Consider the following 22,285-nt stretch of genomic DNA (forward strand, 5'->3'; position numbering starts at 1 on the left):
TCGAAATCGAAGCTAATTTATCTTTAACCATCCCCGAAATCGGCTTATATTTCAATTTCACCGTAAAGGTTCATTAGTTTTCCCGCGGTTTTGGCTGATAGTTTTGGCGATATTTACCAAACCCAAAAGCGCTCAGATAATCTCTTTTTAATGCCACAGTATTTGGGCCCACGGGTTTGGTAAACGTGCTGAACACCGAGTTGCCAAAGAGGTCACACCGAGACCTGAAGATATCGCGATATTGTTTTTTTTTTCTCGGAACCGGAATATTTGGTAGGTGAAGCATCTGGATGTCTGAGTAGCAGACTCCACCCTGTTTCACTAACAACATTCCCAGCAGAAATTACAACAGTTGAAAGGATCGATGGGCCGATAAGTGTGGACAAACATTCAAACACCCGGCACGGAGTCAAAGTTGCACCTGGGCGCGAAGCGAAACGGTGCATTGAGACCTCTCATCATCTAATGAAAAGTTCCTCCATAAAGGGGAACTTCACCGTTGGGGAGACTTTAACAATCCGACAACTACATCGAAACGTAATTGGCTCTTCTTAATCTGATTTGGCAACTTAGGAGGCACATAATTAGCAGCTAATGCCTTTGGCTTCAGCGGCCCCGAAGGCTGCTGTCACTGCGGAGTTCGATAAATGTTGCTCCAGGGTGCGCCCAGCCGTTTTGCAGGGATTAAGATGTTCGTGCAGGAAATGGATGTCCCGCAGGGGTCCACCTGTTCTCCCTTGCGATTACATTTCTTAGCGGTCTCTGAACCAGGTGAATGAAAAAAAAAATGGATAATTTGTATGTTCCCACGTTACCCTCAGAGAGAGAGAGCGAAAGAGTTCCGTGGCTCAACAACCGTGGAATGCCATTCGGATGGACACGGATCACGCTGAAATCTGCAACCGAATGGAAAATTCTGTTACTCAACTATTTTGCTTTCACGATGGCTTCCAGCTAAACATAACATGGTCAAAGTTCCACTTAGTAAGCTTCTGGCACGATTGGAATGCCCGCGCGCAGTCGAGTCGGCGATAATGATTGATAGCGGAAACCGGACGAACAGACTCGTTTTCTCGCCATCCGAGCACAGGTGCGGTGAAGTAAAATGTAGTCCAAAGAGTTTGGAATTGTGTGAAGGAATAGATCGCTTCACCAACTTGCTTCCCTTTCGTTCGACCGGAAAAGCTACCGCCAATCGGCTATTAATTGTTTCATTACAACGATCGAACGTAATAAAACGCTAATTAGCCGCCTGTTTACAGCATTTTGTAGATGCTGTTTTATTTTTTATAACACATTAAACACCGGACAAAATAACAGGCCGTTGCTGGCCTGAGATGTGAGTCATCAGCGAAGGAAATTATTATTTATGATTAATACGCGACAGTCATGCCAGTTGCTACTTTGTATGTACTTTAACCTCAACAAAGGGAAGCTGCTTCTGTTTATGTTCGTTCGATGCGAAAGGTGCGCTATAAATCTTTTATCGTGACACGGCTCGGTTGGAACAAGAACCGGAGGTCACCTTGTTGACCACCAACAAAGTTTCTGTGCAAAAGATCATGCATCTTCCCGAGTGAAATATAACCTTTCCGTCCAGCGCGCTGAATATGGAGCTCACCTGCATCGCGTAGATGTGTAAGAGTGTAAGATCTTTAAGGCGGTATCTCTTATCAGATGTTTACGACGCAAAATAATGACGAGATGTGTAATGTCAAAGATAGGATAAACAGTGTCCATAGTTTGGCAAACTGATTGGTGTAATTATTGTAATATAATGCCGCCATAAAACAGTCTGCTTTCAGGTGTCCATTATGCATTATTTCCTTTGCGGAAAAAGTCAGCGCCAATGATCGTTGCATCGCGATCAGCATTCGCTCATTCTATTTATGGTTAATGAATTGATTATGGCACGAACCTTTTCGCGCGTACATACCAACATATACACCTTCTAAATATTTTTGGCCAGTTATAAAGGGAGGTCGTTATAAATCGCCTCGTGGTGTGATGCCGGGCAGATGACACCGGTTTCTGGCAGGCCGGTTCGTTGTTGTTACAAACCACGCCAGACAAACCGGTGTGGGAAATTGGTTACAATTAATCGAGCAATAAATTTATGTCCTACCGCAATGTACGAACACGGCACGAACGGGCTCAAAATGCTACCCTCAAAATAAGAATTAGCACATCAATCGGCGGACGAGCCGCATTTTGCTTTTGGACACGTTTGGTGGAGGTTTTTTTTTTGTTTTGGAGCGCGATTCTTTAAGTGGTTTCTTCCGACTTGATTGTGGCGAGAGCAATTGGTGCTCATTCATGCGTAACGATCATGTGCTAATTTTCGCACCTTTTTTAGTGCAATTTCGGTCGAAGCGGTGATAAATTACCGACGATGCAGTGTGCTGGGATTTGGCAGTCACTGGTCGTGCTTTTGCTGGTTGCGCTTAACGTTTGCCCAAGCGCTAGAGCCCCCCAACATTAAGACGACCAAAGCACAAAGACGTGCAACCGTTTAGGTCGATCGAACGAACGAAAGACACAAACGCTTCGATAAGCAACGAACCCCATATAAGGCATGGTCGGGTTGGTCGGTGGTGAGAGAAATGAAGCACTTTTTTTCCGTTTTCGGTATCGGAGCATGGTTAAAGCGAACGGGAAGTGACCGTTGTCGGGAGGCATGAACACACCCGAGCAAGTGGAAAGCAAATGAGAGGGAAAACTGGAATAATTTCCCCACTCTCCCCTAGGCCGGCTTTGCGTAAACGGTCGATCTGTTGCGACAGGTGACTTTGGAACGCTACTAACGCATGGACAGGAGAATGCGAAAGGCGTCCTAAACTGAGAACACAGGCCCAGTGAAGTGGAGCAATGTTATGCGGCAAATAAGTTCGATCGCGTGATAATGAACCATGATGTTGAACGTCATGTCCGATGAGCATGATAAGCGGTGAAATTGAAAAGTGACGCTGAATTGTCATGCGTATTGGACTTGAGTGTTTCCAACCGTTCAACAAAGGCACTTCACAGATATCGTAAAGTTGCAAAGAACTTTGATGAACCAAACCAAACTTTGTGGTTTGGTAAGCAAACCATAGCGGAGTGCAAACATTCTCCAGTACAGGTGCAACATTCCAATAGCCGGGCCACAATTAGCACATCAATCGAATTTATCGAATCCCTTTTCGCGAATGTTAAACAGACACTTTTGAATGGTATTAAGCGGACGACTCAGCCTTTGGCCCGTATCGTTGACTCGGTGGCTTAACCGGTTCGACTGACAGATCTTTCGGCGGACATTTTCGCCACAGATTTAATGCTTCCGAGCACGGGCGTCCTGTGGTGTTGCCTTTTCTTTACGGAGAACCCGCAAAGGGAATGTTTCAACCATGATGATCGGAAAGCTATCGGACTGCTCCATCATTTTAATTAACTCGTAACATGACGTTACAGCTGTCGAGTGGTTGATGGTTGGTATTTCGGTTATGCAAATGTATTGTGCTGTGTATTTTTGTTTTTTTGTTTTTCATTCTTTTGCTTTGAGGAAGGTAGAAGCCTTGCAAAAAAAATATATTTCACATAAACTGAATATTTTTAAAGATTTCTTACAGCGAAAATGCAATTGTCCTAAGGTGGATGTAAAGGGTTTTACAATATATAGGATACGGCGAGCATCATTTACTGAACCTCGCAAGCGAGCAAGACAAAAGGGGAGTTTGATAGTGAAATGTTAAATCGTTCAACCTGTTTACGCACAAGCGGATTCAAGAGTTGAGATATAAAATGACATTTTCATTGATTCAGTTTGAGGAAAACTAATGACAAGTATTTACCGTTATTTAGCATAATGTTTAATTCCTATTCTATACAACGTTTTATTACAAGTTTTGTGAAATATTGTATTTTATATCTAAACTCTTGAATCCGCCAGTACGTAAACAGCCTGGTCGATTTGGCATTCATTAAATTGGAAGTGAAGTGCTTATTCTTTCACTATCCCTTTTCCCGTTTATCTTATTCGTTTGCGCCAAACCCCTGTAATAATGCAGCTTTGGAGAAAACAGTAGCCTGTCTCTACCTGATGTTCATGGTCTTAATTCCAATTGTAAAAATTAAACAGATTTAGCAGAATCATGCAATATCTACCGATCGAGTGGATGCAAAAAAAGGCAACCATTCACGATTCTACCATTCAAAAGCTGGCGATCGGTTTTATGCTCTGCTGCTTCGTAAAAGGGATTCGACAGAAAGGTTGGCCCGGTCGCTCAGCAGAGTGAAAGAAAACAATCACGGTACACTTTTTACCATTGATTGAGCAGATTCTTTGGCCCGGTTCGCCCCGGCAGCTCGGGTTGAAAATCCAATAATCATTAAATCATGGGTGCGCGAGTCGTAAAATTGGTTGTTTTACTTCGCTGGTGACGTCCGGTGAGCGCGTTCGAGGGATCGCTGTTTTGTGGTTGAGCAGAATAAATTGCATTTCCCACAGGATCGCCAGGATGATAGGTTGCGGATGTTTGCGGTTTGAACTTTATCAAGAAGAACGAATCCTTGGTAAGCTTCAAAACCGCAAAGCGAGCCGGAGCGAATGCGCAGGATTAAATGAATTGTTGCCGCGTTTGTAGGCAGATTGGGGCATTATATCGTGCATTGGAGGAGCGCCGAGATGGATTGCTTGTGGCCATGCACGGATACCTGCTCATCCCCGAAGGAATGCACGTCACGCACACGCCCCTGCTTGCAAACAAAGCCGTAATAAATAAATTGGCTTGATTGTATCTGCTTGTGGGCACACTGCTGGTAATCGTGAGCGTCCCATGTCTCCATGCTGGAAAACGAAACATTTTCCCACCAACCATTCAATCTTACCAATCTGCGGAATTGGTTTCGACCGGAAAGGGTTCTGGGCTCTTTATGCAACAGACGAGCTAGCGGGGCTTTAGCAATGACCTCTTCGGGTGATTGTGAGCGAACCTTGTGAGAAAAGGAGGAATTTAGGAGGATCGAATGGGAAATGGAGTTTTCATCATTTGAGCTGGTTGGATGGCGAGATGCAGCGGACGGATAAAGCTTTGGGTTGGGCAGCAAACCGTCATTGCACGAATGTCGATCATGCGAGCTTATTTATTAGGCTTTGTTCCACCAGCCAAAAGGCGATCCCGAGCCTTTAACCTTCCGAATGCAGCGAAAAAGCGACGCACATGAACAATTTAACGAACGACCGCTATGCACCTTTTAATTTCTCAATCCAAATCCACAGCACAGTCCCCGCGCCAGTAAGACAAAACAGGTGAATGCATTGTAAATGCATGCAAACGATGTCGCCAATTTAATGTGAAATTCATGGTTTCGGTCGCTTAATTTGATCGATTTCCGATTAACCTCGCGAGTGACTCACCATGCAAACGGGGCACTCCGTGGGTCCATTAAAATAACCGTCCACCTTCCGAACAGCGAACCCGCGGCCCTTCCTTTTTGCGGTGCATGATTTAAATATTTGATTTCGGCCGTAGATAATTGCGCGCAGACCTTCGCTCGTTTCTCACTTTTGCCAATTAGGAAAGGCACTGTGGGTTATGGTGAAGAATAGCTGCCGGTGGTGCTCCCTTTGCGGAGAAAGACCAACTGAACCGGGGGATGAATTTTTCGCGTTCGTTTCGAACCAAATCCACTGCATTGCACCGGTATTGGGACGGCCTTGCCTGCAAAATGCGAGCGAATTGCATAGAAATCAATTTGGGTTTTGGGATTTTATAGACGCCACACTTTTTATAGTGACTCCCCCCCACGTGCGAGGACTCTCGAGATTTGCCCGAGATTGGAATGGAATGTGCTGAATGCAAATCGTTCGTGCATCGCACCGAACAATGCACTTCAGGGGGTGTGTTCGTCTGAAGTCTCAATTGCCAATCGACGGGAGGAAAATACGTCTCACACTAATCAACAACCAATATATGTGCATAAGGGGGGAAAAAAGGGGGGCCAGACAGTTTTTGCAGACAAGCAGGCAAGCAAAATTAGATGATGAGGTTGATATTGAGGCTTCTCAATCGATCGGTTCCAGCGCTCGGGCCAATTGGTCAGCGGACGTGATCTCGTTTGCACCGGGGAACACCGGGGGTTTGGTGGTCGGGAGATGCGAACCGGAGGGTACGAAGGGAAGGGCCTTCGGAATTGGTTTATGCGCAAGCAGTGGCGCTACCTTAAAAGGAAGCGTTGATTGAACCTCTTAATCTTCCAGCGACGAAAACCCGAAACGAAACGCCCGGTTCGTGCTCCGGGCAGGTGTGGTGAAGGGAGATCGGGTGTTCAGAGGGAAGGGTTTGTGGGTAAAGGCAGGCGGAAGGTAAGGGACGGAGCTGAGCATTGCTGCGCACGAGTGAAAGACGGCCGGGGCTAATTTTCTGCCTCATTTGGGCGCGTAACTCTTGTGGCGTGCGTGGCCAAATGGGAAGAGCTGGTAGAAGCTTGCAAAATTCAGACAAGCCAAGCGTGTGTGTAAGGTTGGTAAGACCAACACGTGAGACATGTGTGCAAGAGAGGGTGAGGGTGAGAACAACGTGGTGAAGGAAGCGCAACAGTGAAGTAAAAAGAAGTAAAGATTAAGAGCAGTACACTGAATGACGCGTTTAGGGAAAACCTCGCGTCGGACATCGGGTTGGGCAGTGCAGGCGGAAAAGTACCAATCGTATCAACTGCCAAACAGCGTTTTGGTGGTGATGGTGGAATTGGTAGCAAGGTTTACAGCAAAACCGGCCAACCTGTCCGTGCCAAGGTTTTCGGTACTATGCAGCAAAAGCTCGCCGGTGAATAAAGAGCAAAAATTAACACCACAACCTTCAAACCGGTGGCTTGAAGTTGAGGCGAGAGCATCAGCGTTGTAGATCCTCATCATCATCTTCATTTGGCACTCTGTCGCTGATGGGCAGACGAGAATTTATCATATATCTTTACTTTCTTTGTGGACGTTCAAATTCAAGTGCTATAATTATTTGGGTATACTTTTTCTTGACAACTCAAGTTGAGATTTCAAGTTCTCCAAGTCTTGCAATTCGCTGGCATAAAAGTTCAACAAAAAACCACCGCCACAAAACAAAGTTCAGTTTGGAAATTCAAAGCTCTTCATTTTAGTACATCCAAGAAAAGCCTCAAAGACTTCATATCTATCACTTTCCCACCTGTACGAAACTGAATCGGACATCTCGTGTAATTCCTCCAAGCGGCTACATGTCGTTAAAAGGGAATCGTAATGATCTTTTTTCATTATTTCTTGCTGCTAAGGCTTTATTTTTCATTCAACTCTTCCCCGGTCCCCACTTTTTTATAGTCGTGTTACATATTTTTCATTCCTCGCATCGCATTCCACACCTTCCTCGCGCGGGACATTCGGGTGGTGTTTCGACTCCTTAAATGCTTGCCCTTCAGCTTAAAGCCTTCCCGCTTGTCAGACATGCTCGAGCGGTTAATGTGTTTTGTAACGGGCCACCCACAAATTTTCACCTCCAAAAGTAAAGAGTGCTTTTGGTACTGAGCTCCCCCGAAAGGGAAGCCAATCCTTCAGGTGGCAATTACTTCGCCGGTGGTCCGAACCGAAGGTACTCGCATCGGCGACGCGATGAACACGGGCGTTTTTGTTTTGTTTGGAAAACTGGACTATTTAGGGGCGAAACCGAACAGGCGCAGAAAAAGCCATCAAAAATGCGAACTTTAGTGACGGTGTTCTGGAGCTTGTGAATGGTTTGGGTACTTTTTTTTCACGGACATCTTATATCCGAAGCAGTTGACTTGGCGAACGATTTTTTGCACCATTTAGGTTGAAGTTGTCGTGTGTGTTGTTGATATCTTTCCCATCTGGAGACTGAGTTCTCTTCATTCCCAGGTCGCCAGATTGCATTGCCATAATACAGATATAACATCTTGTCGAATGTCGTCCCGACTGGAAGAATGCGCTCATGTGCGCTGACATGTTGAAGGGCGTTGCAACAATTCTTCCAGCCATCATTAAAGTTTGCGTGTTTGCCGAATGTACGCATGCACGCCATTTAGTTCTCCCCTGGTGGACCAGCAGACCTTCGGAAGAAGATCTTGTAAAAGTGATCTTTCACGTATGTTGGTGAATGTATAACACGAGTTCTTATCACAACAAGATGTTCGGTACATTGTACGCCTCCACAGGCTGATAGTTTGGAGAGTGTTAAGGCTCTTATCTTATCCATGTCGATCAAGATAAAGACCGAAACGTTAAATAAGTGAAAGGCATGGGTATTCGTTTGGTGCTCATTTGCACTTTTATTAACGCAAATTAACGCTTTTATTTAGGAAGACGTCACCGAAACACGTGCTACCCGTCGTTTAATGTTGTTCCAGAGTTCTTTTTCCATTAATTTTCCATCTTTTTTATTAATCTTTCAGACTCTTTCTTTCGGTGGTGTGCGCAGGACTGACTACACAGCTGCGGGCAAATAAAGTCAAGGTAAGTTAGAAATGACAAACCTCCAGAGCTCTTGAGGTTGTTGTGCCAGTGACGAAGAAGAGGAAGATTATTTCGAGTAAATTGAATGATTAGTTACTCAATAACACCCTCGGACAGAGTTCAAATTTTAACTAGAGCGTGGCTTTCTTGAAACTAACCATCAGATATGTCAAGACTGACATTGAACGTACAGCCAATCGAGACGAAGAAGAAATGGTGCTCAACACTACTAACCTTGGTTGGTATATCTGAAAGTACAGAACCCGAACAGAAATTCAAATGAAACACTCTCCAAACGTTCAAGCACTACCTTTTCGACGAAGGCTCTTACACAGCAAGATTTATGGATTTTGATACGATCGGTCACAGATATCTCACCCCAAAAGCAAAAAAGGTTTTGCAAAAACAGAAGAAATACAAACGGCAACATTGGGCATTTATTTCCCGCATAAATTTTAAACTGCCAGTGTCGATCTTTCATCGCCACGATCGCACAAAGTACAAATCGCAGGGCCTTGCGAGCGATTTTTTCTTACTGTGACTTTAGCGCGAGCATCATCGTCGGATCTCTCGGCGGATGTCGGGAATGTCAGCTTACCATTTCATTAGCTTGACGGCTACGGGTTGACACTAATTAGGCGCGATCGGATCGTTGACTTCTTTCCCCTCTCCCCTGCCACTCGGTACCCTGTGCCGGAACGGATGAGCGGCGGGCCATGGTTGCGGTGCGCTGCATCGCCCATTATCCGGTACAAAAGCCGCATCGAATCCGTAAACCGTCCGTGCCTTTCAAATGGCTGTACGAGGTCTGCTGCACTGGCATTAGAAGGGACGACCCGCCCAGGGTGGAAGGTTGATCGGTTATGCATTATGTATCGGCGCTTTGCGCTAGACTATCAGCAAACGGTCGCCGCATGGCCCAGGTCGGGCTGTCGATTCGGTTGACTTGAACGCGAACCGGCCCTCCATTTCGACAGCCTAACAGACAGCGCACTTCAAAACACTTGCAAACAAATTTCATACATTCATTCAACGGACACTCCCTCTCTCCCTCTGTCTCTGCCTCGTCCATTTCTTGTAGCGCCCTACTGGTTGTGGCGCATTTATCTGATACGAATCGACGAGGGAATAATATTTTGCACATCGGGCATCGGGAGTTGTTGGGTACGGGTTTGGTGCTAATCGTACCGCGTGAGAATTCAACGGAGGCATCCATCGGTCGAGCTCGGTACCACACCCTGTACGCAGAGCAGCCTCCTCATCTGTTACGATTCTGTCACTACTGCTGAGCGGTACGTTGAATTCCCTGCGGGCGTATGGAGGGTGGTAACGATTTTGACATTTAACGACATCGCACACGCCACAAATCGGAAGGCACATTCGCGGGCGGTACGATTTAGAATATGTGTTTCAGTTCGCCCGATTAATTCACCCTGCACGCTGAGGGGTGAGACGTGTCATTAATAATCGTCTAATGGTCCTGTTGCTTAAGTCGCAAGAATACATTCGCACACCCTCGATCGGCGCAATCGAAATACACCCAGATGAGCAAAACAATGTGAGCAGCGGTACGGTAACCTCAGGCAGGGTTTGTTGCCAGCACGACGCCTTTGCCCAGCAACTGGTGACAAGGCGTAGGTTTTATTGTAACGAGCTACGAAAACGTTTGATCGTTAGATTGAATTAATGCGACGCAAGCACACGGGTGTTCCAAAAGACACGAAAAAAAACAAAACCCAACGGGAGGAGACCGATTTCCAATCGGCCCCAAATGCGCATAGCGGCAGGTGACAGTAAAGCCTGCCTTTTACTGTCGCATTAGACAGGTCGCGGTCACAGGCACACAAGATTGGTGTGTTTGCGTGTGATGGACGGGTACCGGTGTGACGAAAACCTGTCGTACTCGGATTACTGTGTTTTTTTCCCTCAACGCCCCTCATTCTGTATCAGTTGTTACCGGCCCAGAAAAAGGCTACTAGGAGAGCCTATGGTCAAACGGCTTCAAACTGGTCGATGACATGAAGCACCTGATCTTCGGGGCCCCCACCGCGTAACAGGCAACAGTCAAGTGAAGTGGAGTGGAGTTGATCTCATTTCTTTGATTGTCTAGATGAAATGTTCCAATAGGCAGATGGGGATTGAATGTGGCACTGTTCCCGAAAAAAATAACAACAATAAAAAAGGCCCTCCTGCTTTGCTTCTGATCCGTCTGATACTGCACGGGCAGCGAGCATAGAAGAGGCGAAATAAAATGAATCGAAAACAGCAACGTGTTGACCTGACATGATCGATAACTACTTGTCGGAGTTACGATTTTCAAAGCTTCTAAGCATGTGAAGCCTTCGCAACCTGTTCAGGCACATCAAGCGGCCACCAAAAAAAAGGGCGCGTTTGAAAGCGAAAAACATCCAGTGTTTCCGTCCACCTTTAGGAGGGGTTTGAATTGCCCAAAATCAGTGTGTTTCAGTCACCATTGTGTGCTTTGTTTTTGCACACAAGCACAAAAAAGCTCATAATATTTATGTCGTTTTATGATGATTTACGTATCATTTGTATGACATGTTGTCGTATTTTGGCAATTTTGCTCGAAATGTATCACTTATTGAATAATCTAGCGAAAGTTGACCTATTTGGAGAAAGTAACACCATGTGCTAATGTGCCCGAAACAAAAACAAAAAAACAGGATTACCTGTGAAAAGGTTTCACACGAAAATCTGCACCAATCGTCGCACGGACGACACACACTCGAACAGTGGAGCTGCACGATGGCAAAAGCGACGAACCTCGTGTAAGCGTATTTTGTTCCGTTTTATTTTCCGTCCAGCTGACGGTGAACTAATTAGTATTTTACGAGCCACCGGGCCACAGTTCTGTTTGACACACCATTCGGCACAGATTGACCGGATTCAATCTGCGGTTACGTCTTCGCGGGCTAAATGAGCGAATTCATTAGCAAGGATCGGGCTACCGTCACCACCGCCCGGTGCGGACGTTTAAAATCCCCCATGGAAAGGCCACCGCCGTCTTTACGCATATATTCGGCACGCCGGGAGATTTAGCTTAGGCAAACAAAACTCCGGAGGGGCTGGTTTGGGGGCTAGGATTGGCAAACAACGCGCGATTTCGTTCGTATGTTAGCTGTTCGTGACACCGAAAATGATTCCGGCCCAGACGTTGCCGGATGTCGTATATCGGGTGGTTTGTTTGATCGTGCACAGCACGTTACTGGACGTAAGATTGTATGAAACAGCATTGTCAATATAACAACGGGTTAGATTTGAACAGAAGCAGAAGCTATAGTGTAAATAATGAGCGAAAAGAAAGTTAAGACAATGTGCCAAAAAGTATGATTTTGCATTTGAAAATGATAAGACGAAAAAAATCTCCTTGGAATTAGTCGTCCTCTATTCGTCTCATTATAAAATTAGTTACATTTTACGTTTTACCAAAAAACAAAAGCGAATAAACAATGTAAATTATTTGAACGATCGAATAACACGGGAAAGACAAACACCACTCGATGTGTGCCAAGTGCTCTCAAGGGATGTCAATGTCAAGATGAGGGGACGAAAAAAAAGACTGAAACACCTGTCCAGCTCGGGTCCAGCTTTGTGCATCCTTGTCACAACAAACAAGGCCACTACCTCGACAGCAATGTTCACAATTTCTAGCGACATTCGAAGAATGTCTGCAGCCCGTTGCTCAACGGCAAGCGGTTTTGTTTATAATGAACGTCCGAATTTTTGGACCACAACACGCGATGGTGGCGCGCAGCACTCCACCGAACTGAGGGCCGCTGGAAACTAATAAATTCAATAAGTTTATCTTGCACTCAATATCTCTTTTGCTCCCCTCCCGGATGGAGGGAAGTTGAAACAAGCCCAATGTTTTGGGCCGCCGGGTTTTCACAACCCTCCTCGAGGGCAATCATCACGTTCACTGCGCGACTACTTCCCATCCTGCAATCGGCACGATCACATCGATCGAACGCTGCCAATCGATTCGCTCGCAAGAAGCGAAGGAAAACCCCGCGACTCATTATTCGTTTCGCTGAATGATCCAACCAACAGAGGCCCCTCAAGAGCGAAGACTTTAGGTCACTTTTCTTCTACCGAACACTTTCAACCTGAGCTTTATCCACCTAGACGCAATGTACTGTGCGAGTTTGCCTCGTTGCCGCTGCCTCTCGATCGGTATCGATTGTGCGATTTTTATCGATTATTAGTCGCAGCTTATTAACTCTCGAATAAATTACGCCTCGGAATGAGTCTATCGGCATCGGAGTGCGAGAGTGGCTGATCGAGCGTCCGACTGAGACGGGCAGGTGCCGGGAAAAACCACCCCATACATCGGTACTTGTAGCGTTTTGTCTTCGGGTGTCCGCTTCATTCCACTAGCCCCGTCACACACGCAAGGCACTGGCTCGGTCATAAGGCACCCGACGCCGCCGTCACCGCCGATGTATCGCTGTAAATGCAGAATTGATTCGAGCTCGAATAAACAAGCAGTATGCATCGTTTGTGTGCGCCAATTCGCCGTGCTTATGTCACCTTCAGGCGACCTCGTCCTGTCGTAACGGTCGCGCGGCCTAGGTTCACACCGCACGCAGCCAATTACGAGAAAGCGCAAGAAAATTTGCATTTCGGGCTCGTAAATTAGACGCAAATATTGGACCCGGCGATCAATATGGCGGGTTGGAATCGTTGGTCGTTGGTTTGATTTTTTGGATCGGTTTTGTGCGATCGCGTACGATCGCGTGCTGTGTGTTGAGGTTTGTATTATGGAAAACCACCACCAGCGCGAAGGAAATGACAAAAATGAGCACAGTAACAGCAACAGCATCCGAGCTTTAGTTTGACATAACATTAGCCAAAAATAGAGCACATGTGAACAGATTGGTCCATCTGCGGTAGGAAAAATGTGTCGATCAGCAATGGTGACTAACGTTCCCTTTTTTGTAATGCCATCAAAATTCAGTTACCCTTCGCTAGCTTTTGATTAACAAGCGGGCTCGAATATCTATCATCACTCATGTTGTGAGGTTTCCAACAGGTGAAAAAAGATCTAATTAAATTTACATCTGATAAATTCCAATCGAAGCCACAAATCTCTTGCCGGGACGAGTTCTGTTGCCTGCTCAGGTTTCTCTTTCCATGGGAATCAACTCAGACGAACATGAAACAGGTTAAGCAAATGGCTGAGAAATAGGCAATGAATAGGTATGTTTTCCGCTATTGGTTCTTGCTGGAGGGCAAAGCTTCATAAATGTTGATGTAACGAAATTCGATTCAATCAATACATCGAACAAGAAGAGTTTTATTCACAACATAGCCATTTCTTGAACTCTTGCGTTTATACCATAGGGTTGTGATTTAAGAATGTTTTAAGATTCAATTCAATAAGAAATAAATGTCAATTGAATATAATTTTTGTTAATTTCCGGAACTTCTTTTCGCTTCAACCACAAGTCTCACGTGGCTCGTGCATGCGTGATTTTGTGTTCATGCAACATCGCACAAGCGAAGATCGCAGAGGTTCATGCAACGTAGCTTGTTGCAAGCATAATTTTGCCATGAATATTAAATAAACTTATCTCATGCTTTCGCGAATAATATTTAAAAAAATAAATTTGTTGCATGTTAGTATCCATAGTTCCCAACCGTGCACATGCAAACAAAAAAAAACGGTGCTTTAAGATCATCGCAAAAATAAAAGAAAATTTATGTCACACCCAAAGCTGTAAATTAAAACTTTCATGATTATCACCATCATTCCTTTCATCGATGCCGGGTGTTAACAGCGGCTTGCAAAACCGTAAAGCTAACAAATGGTCACTATTCTACGCAAGTTGTTTAATGACCGAACGACCCCGAACCGGTAAGTCTTCGTCTCGCAGCATAAGCAGGCAAACCTATCACCTTGCCAGCAGAGGAATATATTCCGCCGTTTACCGTGTACCGGCGGAACATTTTGGGCTATCTTTTAGTATGTTTCATAAAAAAGAGCAAAAGTCATCACTAAAGCGATCGTTCCAGCTTCTTGAAAGTTTCAAACAAGAGGCACTTAGGAGTCTTCGATATATTTTTCGAGGTGCGCTTTTGAGAAGGTTGTTCAATATTTGCGCGCCCGGAACATAAGTGGCCGCGTGCGCGAGTGCGATATCGAGTGATTTTCATCTGCAGGAGGGGGAGGTCAAACCGGTCGGCCAGTGCGGGCCAGTCGTAAAACGTTTCATCCCGTTATTGTCACATCATCCAGGCCGCAAATCCGTCTTGCGCTTCTGCATCACCTTCCCATCGGTGTCGCGCTTGTAGAGCGAAAAAGTTTTGCGAACGAGTTTTATCGTCCATAAACATTGGCGTTCTTTCACGGGGGTCACAAGCCCACAACTCGTGTTTTTGGGGTGCATTTTAGTTGCATATTCATTAAAATGTGTGCTTGTTTGTGGATTCGTGAATTGAGCGAAGGGAAAATTAATCCGGAGCTTATGCATGATAGTGATACGAATGAACCTCAAGCAAATTCAACTTATTCGGTAGAAAGTGCGCCTAACCGTAAATCATATCAGCAAAATCTCGATTTTTTCTTTTACGGGTTTCGTCAATTCGAATAAACTATTAGAGATTTCATGAGGAATTCTTGAAGAGGATTATTTGTCTTAATTCTTCTCAAGCTTTATCAAGGATTATTGGACTCCATTTAATTTATTTAGGTGATGGAAGTAAAAATGTTATCGAGGTGGCAACCTAGGTCCTCTTATGTTTTTATTGTTTATGGACGATGCCTCATCAGAATTTTCTTGTGATAGCAACTGAATGCACTCTGAAGAATTTGGGGATTTACGTTGATGAAATGAGGATTTACTCTGATGAAACTTCTTTCAAATTCCTGAGGTCCTGGACTACATAGGTGTGTCCGTAGTTTTCGAGTTACCAATGTCGTCTAAAGCTTCAGTATTATTAGGACATAAATGGATTAGCGCTAGCGTTGTATGCTGACGTATCTTAATATGATGTCCATATATATATATACGATATATTCCAGGTATGCTGTAAGACGCCTCACATGTCCACATGGCATTACACCTTCAGAGCTCAACATTTTAAACTATCATATAGTATTAATTATAAGTCCAATGTCTGCCAATGTCGTTTTGTTTTCATTTAGTATAGAAGAGTTCTAAAGATCTAAAGAATAGAAGACCTTCACAATGCACGAGGTTTGATGAGGATCGTAAAGTAACTCTAAAATATAATTAAATCTTTATTCTATGAACTTGAGAGTCAACGATGTCTTAGTAAAACCATACCCATAACTTTAACAAACCCCATAAAAAATGACCAACAAATGATGTCTAAACACATTTCCTGAGCATAGCACTTCCTGCGCATAGTCTGCCATAAACTGAAGCAAATAAATTATTTCCCGATGAAACTGAAACCTTTTAAGCACGGAAAGCGGCCAGCGCCCTGACAGGAAGGCCCAACTCCGACAGCAGGTTGTGGTCGGTTGAATTATTGTAAACCGCCTGTAAAACATCACGAAAATTGCGTCCGGTCGTTGCCGTGCGCGACGCGTGTACAATTTCATCGCATGGTAATAACTTACGCCGCACAACTCATCGAGTCCACACGTGAGATGCGCCGTGCAAGAGCTTTGCGAGAATTTTGCTCTTTTATCGTCCTATGCTTTCCCTAGGTTGGCTTTCGTCTTCTCGTCTACGCTCCGCGCTTCGTTCCCATTGCGGAGTTATTTAATATCTTCTGGTACCGTAAGCATGTCATCCCGTGACTTCCCATTCATGCGCTCACCATTCAACTTGACGTTCGGAGTTCGGAGCCGTTCCCCCTTCTCCTGCACAAACCCCTTTTTCGGCCAATGATCAGGAACATGATCAAGTGTCGGCAGTTTTGTAGCACAGCCGTAGTACACAGCGAAAAGAAAGAACACAGAAAAAAGGGAAGATCGCCACGTGAGCCACCCGAAACGAACGCATAAGCAAGCACCGAAATGTGTACTTCACGCATTCAAAAATCGAGTGTTGATGAACAAACGGCCGAGAAGGCGAAGGATTGGAAGCTCTTTCCCTCTCCACTCCACCTCACCACACCTCACCCCACCGGGGACCTGACTCGTAATTGTGAAGGGCGACCCGGTTTTGCGTTGCGCCACGGTCTGATACATTTCTTAATTTGTTGAAATGTAATATATTTTAATGGTCCGATCCATTGAACCGTTTTATTATTTATGATGTTGTTTATGCTCAATTAGACCATATATATAAATATGGAGAATACGACGCTCGGGCCATCGACGGTTCACCGCAGTCCGTCTACCGCGTCCGATCCATTCTTTCCCGCGCGCCGGACCGTTTCGGAGTGGTTTTGCGTTTGGTAAATTCAATTTCGTAGCCCTTACTTTACTCGAGCACGGGGGGACCAGGTCGGGCGTCCGACCGGGTTTGGAGATGTACTTGGCAGCATTGGCAGAATGAGATCCCTCCCACATGGTACCCCGCCGCTCCACACACGCTGTGACCAGGAAGGGAGGCTTTAGGATTATTGAAGCCCCCCTATCGAGACAATTTCGAGGAGCAGACTAGCTTTGAAAGGTTGAAGAAAACACTGGTGTTAAAGTGGAGCGTGTATCGGTGTTTTTTCCTCTCTTCGTCACTTGCCCTCTTCACGTCCATGCCCCCCAAAAACCTTGTCTGGGACGACAGGCAACGGAAAAGGGGCAGTGAAGTAAGGGATGTTTTCGCACAAACAGGAATGATTTATTGATTTCCATGTGAGGCAGCCAGAAAACACACCGAAACGCCAGGAAGACGGGACCATCCGTTGTACCGTAAAGGGATGTACCGCGAAATGCTTCGAGCGCCGTGGAGACCTGTGGAGACTTTGAAACTAGATCGCTTGTTTAGATATGGCACATCGCACACCGATGTAAGCCTCCCGTGCCGGGCGTTGCGGATAGATCGCGGGCCTGCGTGAGGCGAAATGAATTTATTGCCGGCGGGACCTTGCCGGGACTTAAAGACTTCAGGCTTTTGAAGCAATCCGGACGAAGGAGATCGTCATCGTAAAAGGAAACCAACCGCCCCGATGGGTTTGTGGCACGGTTTGTTTGTTTAGCGGGCGAACCAGTGGGCTCCCGCTAATAGGCTTCTTTTCTTTTTTTTTATGCTTCTTCCACGCTGCACTGCGAATGAAGTTTGCAAATGGTTTTCCCGAGATCATAAATCACTTTTCTAAGCCGCGTGCAGCCGGGTGGGTGTTGGGTATCCTTGTTCCAGTTAGCGTCTTGACGTTGTGGTGGCTTATTAAAATATTTGAGCCGATACATTAGCGGAGAATAGTAATAGGCGATTAGCGGTCGTTAAGAAACACGAAAACACAGATCGTTTAACGCGAAACGTAACGAAAGCCCGAACGATGACGGTTTTGCTACAATGTTTTGTATTACAATCTTGATGTGTGTCTGAGGGTGGAAAACTCCGGGCGAGAAACAATGGTTGGCTGTCATCGCGCCGTCGTACATGATTGACAAATTGATTTGTCCTTTGTGGTATCCAAATTTGGGCAATTGCTTCATTGTGCAGCGCCAAATCAAAATGCCACGGGTGCATAAGGGGGAAAACCGTCGAATTGAAGCGGTAGGAGCCCTTAGTTAAAATTCTCTGGTTTTCCTCGCCTCAAGACGTTTTCTTTCCACTTGCCTGCAGGTGGATAAAATTCCCTCGTGGAACGAGTAATATCGAAAGCGAGTCGGCAATCCAACGGCAATGACAAATAAAACAGATAAACCTGCACCTGAAGCAGTCGAGTTCCTTTTCCTGGCCGCGCTTAAAAAAGAACCAAACCGAACAACCTTGTTACAGGCGTCAATTTGTCATCCGGGGCGGCAAAATTTTTGTCAACCTTTTTGTCCACCGGCACGGGGAACAGCAACATTAATTTCGTCATCGTTTTATTTTTGTTGTTGTTCCCTTACCCGTCCGTGTCAGGGGAAAACGGATGGAAACTTTTGTTTTGTCCTTTTTTATGAGACCAATGCTGCGCGGCGCGTATGCGTGCTGTCAGCGCGAATCCCGCTTCTTGGCGCGGGCACCCCGTATCCAGTGTCCTTCGCCGTCGATGACGAGTTGCTTCCTTTTTCGCTTGGTTTCACCAAAACCTTTGCCGCGCTGTCAACAGTGCAACGGTTTGAAGAGTGGAGGAGCCCACGAAACTTCTGGCAAGATTAATGACGCGCCCGAACCATGCGGTGGCCGCTTCGGGCGCCGTCGGAATTCTTTCACCCCAGCGGTCGGCCGCTTGGTGCAGCAGGCGACGGAAGACATAAATAAAGCCCCCGGGTTTCCCGGCGCAATTGGTGGTTTTGAAATGCATTGCCAGCACGCCGTGACAGCCCACCGAATGCCCTTTAATATGGTCATTTATTCCGCGGTGTGTGTGCCTCTTTTTTAGTACTTTTTTGTTGGTAGGTAAAGAACAACGGGACGATGAAGAGACACCTTTAGCAGCCAATAAAAAAAAACACATTGACAGCAGCGTCGAAATGATTTGTTTTCCGAACATTTGTGGCATCGATGCACATGCGTTTATGTCTCCTTGCAAAAAGGGAATTGGTATGCAACCGCATTGCAATGCGAATGTTTTGGGTAAATATTTTTACTTTGTTGTGATCTGGTTGAGGGATTGTGTTTGGCCATAAATGAAAATTCTTCTGCATTCTCTGGTGCGGCAGGGATTGTAGCATATTAATCAGGCAAGTAATTGGTACAAATTGATTGTATTGCATGAAAAGGATTTATCTACACTCAGTGTTGGGTTCAGCTCCGATTTTGATTGATGAATCTGAATGAATGCTCAGAGCAAGTTTATTCATGTCGTTCAAAGGTGTTGTTTTTAATATTTTTGCTTTTAAAATACGAAATTTCGTTATATTTTAGTTATGTTATAAGCTATGAGATCTCGTTTTTTAGTTGATAAATCGTTAAGAGGATTTATGAATCTTGAAGGACTGATGTATCTTTAAGCGTTGATTAATTTTTGAAGATTCATGCATTTCTTGAGAGTCATATTTTTATGTAATTGACTCCACTCCAAATAATCTTATGAATAACTCTTCTCAAACGATTCATTAAACACAACACACGATCGAGCACGGTATTTATCTGGTTTACTAGTTAATATATTTCCTTTTATTAAAAATTAATTCATAAAACATGACATCGAGCTGTTGAAGATCGTTAAAACGTCCTCATCAATAATGAACGTAACCTCATTACTAGTTCTTCTTTTACTGCGATTGCTTCGAGTAGTATAAATCACGCGAATTGCTCATTACTATTGCAACTGCACCCACATCATCGAAGATGTGCTTGCGCGGTAATAAAATAAATCTCCATAAAGCGCGCCTCTCCATCTCATCATCTTTCAAATTTACATCTTACTTATGCCACACTGCCCGTAAAGATCTAACACCTTACGTACACTTGGCCGAACAATGCAACTGTGAACTTTCGCACTGCAGACAGCACAGCTAACAGTAGCTTGGCGAAGAGGTGGGTTTCACTGGATTTTAAGCGTTACCCTGACTAACTAACGGAGGTTGCACAGCCGATCGCATGGAGGAATGTGGCGTAGTCACAGTCGAAGGTAACGTACGCTGTGCTGTGTGTCGTTTGAGAACGATGCACGAGAAGGCCACCAATGAAAGCAAACTTGAGCACTGCAAAACACGCATGATGAGCGTAAAAAGATGCGATAGAACTGGTAAATCTGAATATACTTCAAGTACAGAACATATAAACAAACGAAGTACGCAATAAGCATGGTTTTAGTACTTTCCAAAGGAAGAAATTTTTGTTTTTAAGTAAATTTAAATTTAAAAAAAAATTAAAAACTAAAAAAAAACGATTTAAAATATCATCGTGATTAAACTTCTTCAATACACTGCCACAAATCCACAACAAAACAACGTCCGCATCGGATGCATTCCGCACACAAGATGGATCACTCTGTTACTCTCACTTTCATTCACTCCTTGTTTTGCTCAGCAGGGTTATGGCGGGTTGCTTGGATGCTCGTGTTGGCAAGGAGACGATTGCGTACATTTCTTTTCGCACGTTCCTTTAGCGATAAAATAATGCGGAGTTTGCTACACCGAAATGGGCACACTACGACACTTTTGTTCCGATGCATCATCACCACCATCAAACAACCACGGCGAGACACTGCACTTGCACTTTTTGCGCCGTCTTGTTTTTTTTTTTGCGCGAGCGTCGAGTTTTGTATCGGCTCGCGTACGCCCGAAGATCACGCAAACTTGTCATGTCATCAGGGGGTCATCTTCTTCGGGGATAAAGCAGCAAAGGAATGAAAAAAAAACACTTAAATATCACACCACCATCACACAAACACACGCAAACGGATAGCGGTAAACACTAGCACAAATTCCTGGACACAGGACAAACGGGTAATCATGCGGCAGCATTCCGTCGATGCCGTCGATTATGTAAAACGACAGAAGACTACAAGCAACGAACCCGACGTGGCCCGTTGCAGGTCAAACCCCCATCAGCGAACTCGCACCCATTCCGCCTCGCCGTGCACCCACGTTCCACGTTCTCGTTCACTCACCTGTTCTCTGAAGATGCGCTTGAAACCGTCGATCGTGTGTTTGTCTTCGCCGAGGATCGCGCTGAGCTCGGAAATCAGCAACCAGCGGCGCTTATCACGTCGCACCTCCAGCTCCATCGCGCTGACGGATGGTTTTCTTGGCTCAGCGGGTGTATTACCCGACGGTGTCACTGCATCACCACCACCGCCGCCCAATCCATTCACCAACCCCGCCGCTATCGGATCGAACGGAACAAGCTCGGTGGAGTTTTTCTTCTGCTGCATGCCACCGCCACCACCGGTATCGGCCGTCACTGTGCTAGCGCGGCTGCCCGTCGATGAGCCGGTTTCACTTTCGTTCGAGTGCAACGAGCTGCGGCGCACGTTCGGAAACACGCCACCATCCGACGGGGCATGGCCAGAACTGTGCATATCCTGCAGATAGCTGTCGTTCTGGCGCAGAACGAATATGAACGGATTTTCCTCGTGCGCGCGACCACTTTCACTTTCATTCGGTACACTTTTTTCCGCGGAAACGATCGCAACAGTGGTCGATTGTTGTGGTAGCTCGTCGGAAAAGGACACTTTTTTCGGTTGTTTCTGCCCGGGCTGGGGTGAGGGCGTGCGGGAGCTGCTGCCTCCCGTCGGTTCACTTTCGCTTTCACCGGTGGCCACGGGTGATGTGGGCCGGCTACGAGAACGGGGATGGGACCCTTCCATCGTGGATAAGGGCTACGAAGTAGGGCACTTTTTGCAAAATTGTTGTAACTTGTCGGAATACTTTGTGGAGAAAATCAAGCAGAAGAGTTTGGCAATTAAATACTACTGCAATAACTCTTTGAGGCTTTGGCACACTCCGTATTCTATTTTTAGTTAAAAGAAATCATTAGAATTGATTTACAAACAAAAAACGGGGTTGTTAAGCTCATTCGATACAAAAGACTTAAACGATGGTGTTGTTCGTTTTAAGCGACGAACCCTTGCGAAAGCAAGACACACGGGATTTTATTGTTGGTGCAACCAAATTTAGCGTAAAAATATTTCACATGTGCATAACAAAATTCACAAAGCTAAAATAAATCCACCAAAACACGTACACTATCAATGACACACAAAACTGGGACACTGGCACTGGGAAGCCCAGAAACAGCGGGACTCGAGCCGTCGGAAGTACGGCCTGTCTTCGGA

At 45.4% G+C, this 22,285-nt stretch overlaps 1 protein-coding gene across 1 annotated transcript in view; it reads right to left on the minus strand.

Moving 5' to 3' along the window:
- LOC128303238 (uncharacterized) overlaps nucleotides 1-21,817 on the minus strand; it is a 62,346-nt gene extending 40,529 nt beyond the window's left edge. Inside the window, exon 1 of the mRNA XM_053040122.1 lies at nucleotides 21,119-21,817. Coding sequence (XP_052896082.1) covers nucleotides 21,119-21,817 — 699 coding nt within the window. The remainder of the gene's footprint in view (nucleotides 1-21,118) is intronic.
- Nucleotides 21,818-22,285: the final 468 nt, after the last annotated feature.

The sequence above is a fragment of the Anopheles moucheti genome, chromosome 3 (genome assembly GCF_943734755.1).
Source record: "Anopheles moucheti chromosome 3, idAnoMoucSN_F20_07, whole genome shotgun sequence".
NCBI lineage: Eukaryota > Metazoa > Arthropoda > Insecta > Diptera > Culicidae > Anopheles > Anopheles moucheti.